Source organism: Poecilia latipinna, unplaced genomic scaffold, assembly GCF_001443285.1.
Source record: "Poecilia latipinna isolate Pla-1442-1.1 unplaced genomic scaffold, P_latipinna-1.0 Scaffold3533, whole genome shotgun sequence".
In the NCBI taxonomy this organism is placed as follows: Eukaryota; Metazoa; Chordata; class Actinopteri; order Cyprinodontiformes; family Poeciliidae; genus Poecilia; species Poecilia latipinna.
Genome location: NW_015116149.1, coordinates 11725 through 17789, shown reverse-complemented (window position 1 = coordinate 17789; position 6065 = coordinate 11725). Strand labels below are relative to the sequence as shown.

Sequence of the window (6065 nt, the reverse complement as noted above, 5' to 3'; positions counted from 1 at the left end):
AAGAAGAAGAAGAAGAAGAAGAAGAAGAAGAAGAAGAAGAAGAAGAAGAAGAAGAAGAAGAAGAAGAAGGAACTATTAAAACATGCCGTTTATGTTCTCTCTTTAATGCATTTACGTAATGTTATGGTGATGTATTGTCTCAATAACCCCCTGGCGGTCCTTTTACAACAATGTATGCTATGTTTGTACTGTTATGTATTCTGTATGTCAATAAAGATCTATTTAAAAAAAGAAGAAAACGTCACCTGCTAATAAACACCAGAAGAAGAGAAGGCGGACTTTGCTTCGCTTCCTTTCAAGGTTATGGCGGTAGAACTCTGTTTCTGTGGGCTTAGAGACTGTAGATTTGGATTGATATCATTGAAGGGAATCAATATGAATGCAAAACTTAATAGAAAAGCGGCGTATGGTGGATAAAATGTTAATAACTCTGTGTTACGTCTATATGTGGGTCCGTTTTCACAAGTGTTACTCGGTGCTGATCCGCAACAGTCTGTCCAGGCTGAGAAGCAGGAAGAACAGCCTCTGTCTCAGCTTCTGTTCCGGCTCCAACTCGGGCTCTGCGCACCCCACAGCAACGCCCCCAGGACTCCACACAGCCGTTCCACATTCCCAGCAGCTTTTTCCTCCCGAGGATAATGTTTTCCTCCAGCTCGGAGACAAGGCCGTCTATGTCACGGAGGCTCAGGTTAGACATCTGAGCTTAGCTGGAACACAGGTCGCTTTCTGCCCCCATCTTGTTCTTGAGAGGGGGAGGAAACACGCAAGAATATTCTGCTTTCATGGAACACAGCAGGTGGAGAAAGTAAAGTGTGTTTTCCAGAAGGGTCTGGTTCACAAGATTAGCCCAGAAAATTCAGTACTTCAAAATTTAAACTTATAAGTTTACCAAACTTTTTACAGAGCAAATCAATGTCTTCTTAATGCTCAGGTTATTTGGTAATCGTCAGTTAAAGGTTTAGAGATTGTGCTGAAATTAGCGCCAAAAAATCCAAACGCATTATTTTCATTGAATATTGGTATTTGTTTTCATATTTATGTAAATACTGATGGCTCAGTGACCATGAAAAATCCCGAGTCACTTCAGACATATTTGTTGCTGTAGATGCATAAAAAATTGGAATGAAAAAAACTGGAAAGCTGGAATGATTGTTTTCAGAATTTTCTGCTTCTTATCTGTAGTTATTTGTTCACATACACCACATTCAGATCTGTCTTCCACGCGTTTCTTATGTCTTTATTATTTGCTTAAACCCCTGTCACTGCATACACGATAATGGTTTTATACAGGCACCTTTTCTTGATTGTTTTTAATACTGTTTTAGGCTTTTGGCTTCGGTTAAATCCTAAACATTGATGAGGTGGTTATTGTTTCATCTTTACAAAAAAAAGATCACTTATGAAGAATAATTGTTGCTTAGTAGCATGCATCCATAATCCATTTTTTTATCATTTGGACTTAACTTTAAAAACATTACCATGTTTGTAGTCTGATTCAAAGGCTATTAGACTGTTGCATATACCCTGAGTTGACTTAAATCAGTTTATAGAGATAAACCATCCACTTAGCTGTGTAGAGAGGCTGCTTCACTTGGACAAGTTGATACAGTTGCCATGTAAAACACATTAATACTAGACTTGAAATTTTGTTGACATTTGTTGTAATGGAAATAAATATATTACCTATTAATATCTGGTTGTCACAAGCTACAGTGTCTTTACAAAGCTATTCACATTTGAGGGTTTTTTTTTTTTTTTCAAAACCCCGATTCATTTTTCTTCCTCTTCTGTTGGAAGCCACTTTGTTGTTGGTGTGTAAACATTAAAACATGATAAAATACATTGTAGGTTGTAGTTGTAACACCACAATCTCTGAAGATTTAATGGATGTGAATTGTTTTGCAAGGCTCTGGTCAGTTTTTCTCTGGCAATGTGTCTACACTCACTTGCCAAAATTCTGGAATAATCCTCATTCCTTCCTGTGATGTTCCCCCAGGAGTGTGATGACCTCAGCCAATGGACTGTTCTTGGATCCTCTTTAATTGATGCTCAACAAATAGATAATATTTCATTCATAATAGAAGCTGCAGAGAACCAAGTGGGATATCCTCCTGCAACAAATAAGCAAGTAAGCTCCAATTTAAAAGTTGCATGACAAGAACATGTGGACAAGTAGTACCTGAAAAATTAATTTAAAGGGTTAAGAAAGTTGAAATGATGAGGGGAAAAAAAGGAAAAAGAAAAAAAATCATCTGCTACCAAAAGAACAATAAAATGCAAAGATGATTATTAAATAAGAAAGTATGGTACCTCTGCCTGGCTTTCTAACCAATATGGCCAGACAGATTTAAATAGAGGCTGCCTAAAGTGGTGGATTAGCAATGTTTGCCAATAACTGATGATGGCCCCCAGGACAGGTCACTGTGGAATATTCTCTGCTTTCCCAAAATTCAGCTGTTAACATGTTATGACAGTCACATGACTGTCATAGTCTTAGTCAAAGGCCTCTTCAGATTTGCTGCAAGATTGACTGCTACTAGAGATCTTTCCTGCCTACAGCATCACCAACTGCTTGAAGATTCTTTGATGATATAAGTTATAACATTTAATTTCCCTTTTGGGATAAATAAAGTATTTTTGATTTGATTTAAATTGTAAATTTTTGTGTTAGGAAACAATTCAATTAGATTTTATTGTGTATTAAGGAGTAATAGCATTCATGTTGGGGGTTTTTTATATGCAGGTACTGAAGTGGTCTGACTACTGTTTCCCCCTGGCCTTCAGCCCGGATCAGCCATTCAAGGCGGTGGCACAGACTAGTCTAGATAACTTCAGCCGTCTTGGGGTCGCTTTTATTGAAGATCGCCTTCAACTGGACAGTGGACTGGTGCCTTCAAAGATAATCCGTATGTTGCCCTTCACTGCATTTTGTCATCAGCCACTAGTTACAGAAGAGAATTATCATGTGATAATTCTAAGCTGTCAGAGTGATGTCTGTGCAACATATGTAATACTTGATTGGCATACTGGTGGTAATGTTCAAGGTAGGTCAGTAATTATAGTTTTTATCAGGTGTATTGGGTTTATTTATTGTTAACGAGGTGTGAAAAACAACTAGTTTTCACTAACTCAGCTTGTCAGGTCCAACTTACCTTTATGAGTATGAAGATGTTTATTCTACAAAATCTAACTTGGTTGTTTATGACCAATAAAAATATCACATGTCAAAGTGTTTCCCATTAGTCTGACGGAAGGAAGCTGAACTTATGCTTCAATGTTTGGTTCAGAATGTTATAGTTGCTTAGACTAGCACACTAAACCCAGCTTAGATAAAAGATTTAGGCGCAACTAAACTCCTTATTGAAAATTCACATTAAGATGAGAGTTGGAATGTTTTAAAGTAAGATTTTCTTGAAAGTTTATGACCGGCCAGTAAGTAACCTGACAGTCTTAGTTGTTGTTTACGCTTTAACTTACTTTCATTATATCACTCACTGACCAAGTCACTACAGATGTAAACAGCATCACTCTGCATTTATAGTACTCTGTGAGAAATATTTTACTATTTAAAGCCTTTGTGTACACAGAATGAAAGCATAGTAGTGAGTTCATCTTTTAAAATCATTTAAGTGGTTTTTAATGTCTGGCATTTTAATAGTTTATGCATTAACCCATTAAAATGCCATTAATACAGAGATTTTTCAGTAATGACACTAACTCACATTGATTTTGTTTGTAAATGACCACAGAGTTGTGTGTCAGTAGCATTCTCATTTTATCCTGATGTTGGCTGAAAGAATCGTCTGCCTGAAGCGCTGTTACTTTAGTGACTTGTTCAACATCTTGTTGGCTGGAAAACTAAATTCTGTTTGCTGATTCTTAGGCGGTTTAAAAGAAAACAAGTGAACAAGACTTTCACACATTTTTTTTTACTCATTTTTTTTGTATTTCTGCTGAAAGAACCTAAATATTGTTTTAGGAAGCATCCATGTTTGAAATCTAACCTAACGATAAAAAGAAAATATATTTTGTGTCATATCTTTAAATGTCCCCATGTCAATTTATTCTGTTGAATATCAATATGTCATATAACTGACTATGTTTGGTGGATTTTGGCTTTTTCCATATAGCTGTTTTGCTCCAAGAGAGCACTCTCAGAAAGGTGTTGGAACGGCAGTGTCTTGAGAGGCCACAGCCTGTGGGGGCGCTCTTACTTTCGTCCACTACTCCTGAGGAGGGCCTCTCCGAGTCATTCTCTCAGCTGTTGCCTGCTGACCAACAGAATCTGCACTTGCGAAAAGGTAGTCTCCTGCTACCCCTAGAGGTGAAGAAGAGGCTGCAGGAGCGGCGGGGATCAGAGCCTCTGCCCAACTCTCAAACTGTTAATTTAGAATCCCATCATCACCACATGGAGGGCTATGGACACCACCTTCATCTCTCCAGCTGCCATGAATGTTTAGAACTGGAGAACAGCACCATCCTCTCTGTCAAATATGCCTCGGCTGAGAACATTCCAGATCTACCTGATGACACCTCTGTGGGGCTGGATAGTGTGGATGGGTGTCTGGCTGAACTAGAACATGATTCTACGGGGTTTTTTGGAAAAGCACCAAACATTCTTGTGTACACAGGTGGATGTGAGGAACGTTTTCAAGCAATTCATCAACTTTTGGTAGACTGCATAAATGTGGAAAACAACACTATTTATCCCCTCCTGCAAGAACAAGCGCTAAGTGACCCATGGCTGGACAACACCAGGCTCCTGGTTTTGGCAGAAGAGGAATCCTTGACTGCTGAGCTTCAGACTCGCTTTCTTACTTACTTAAGCAAGGGTGGGAAGGTGCTAGGGCTGGGCTCCGCTTTGTGCCCGGCAGGTCTCCATCTGGAAGTTAAGGAAGGACAATGCCTCCAGTGTAGGAAGTTGATCTTCACCAGAGAAGACAGCACAGAGCTGGAAGCAACCATTCTGGCAAGTGGAAAGGTCTACATTCGGGATCCTCAGGGAGGAGGGGAAGTGGAGCTCTGGGGGGAGCTGAGAAGTGACGTCGCGAACCAGAGAGAAATGGTTATTGTCAGGTTAACTCATGGAGCCGACGGCGGGGAAGCTGTCTTCTGTCAGGTAAAGATATTATACATAAGGAGTGCAAATGCTAATGGTACAAATTTTAACACCAGGACAACAGTTACATGTTTTCAGGTTTTATGCTGCTGGATTGGAACCAGGTTGGAAGTGGAGCTTTAAAATGCAAAATGTTTCAAAATGTAAAACATGTTTTTACATTTTGAAAAAACACATTTTTCAAAATGTACAAGACAAGCTCCCAAAGCTCCTGTTCACAATCCCCCGTCCGACACTTTTAGGAGAATAACATTCATCTTTTGAACCACTGGAAATGTTTAGGATGGATGGAAGTGGATGTTTACAAACCAGGCGGGGATTGTGAACTGCAGCGTTGTTCTGTTAAACCACCCACTCTTTGCTAAATAGGAGACAACCCTCAGTCCAGAAGGATATTGCTGCTGGGTGTCCATGTTCTCAGCAGAATTAAATTAAAATGATGGTCTTGAAGCATCCAATTTTGCTTTGCTTTTACATCTCAAAAAGAGAAAACATTTTTGCAATTCCAATTATGGTGGTTGTGGTAGTCTGAAAGTAGACACTGATTTTGACTTTTTAAAACTACAGTTAAACTTTTGATCAGCTGTTTGCTCCTGTTTTTTTGTGTGTCATTTTACATTTTGAAGATTAAGTTACAATCTGGATATGATTCACCAGCAAACCTGATTCGGTAACTTCTCTGGTGCTAAGGTTTTGATCAGGAGAGTTTTTGATTTGCTAAGATGCCTGTAATTGTAAAGGTTTGTTGGGTGTTGTATCTCAGATCATCTGCTCTTATTGGGGCCTGCCATAGCAATGCATAGGGAGAGCAGTGACTGACTTGCTTCGCAAGTCAGTCACTGCCTCCATGCATTGCATGGCAGGCACCTATTGTTCTACACCTAATAGAATGTCTCTTTATTATTACTGGGGCCTGCCCATAGCAGTGCATAGGGATATGGCGGAA

General features: G+C 39.2%; 1 protein-coding gene across 1 annotated transcript; it reads left to right on the top strand.

Moving 5' to 3' along the window:
* The first annotated feature begins 79 nt into the window (after nucleotides 1-79).
* Nucleotides 80-5373, top strand: LOC106941182 (biotin--protein ligase-like). The gene is made up of 4 exons (XM_015024124.1): nucleotides 80-688; nucleotides 1997-2128; nucleotides 2744-2906; nucleotides 4131-5373. Exons 1-4 carry the CDS (start codon nucleotides 380-382, stop codon nucleotides 5240-5242), a joined length of 1716 nt encoding a protein of 571 aa, XP_014879610.1. The 5' UTR covers nucleotides 80-379; the 3' UTR covers nucleotides 5243-5373.
* Nucleotides 5374-6065: the final 692 nt, after the last annotated feature.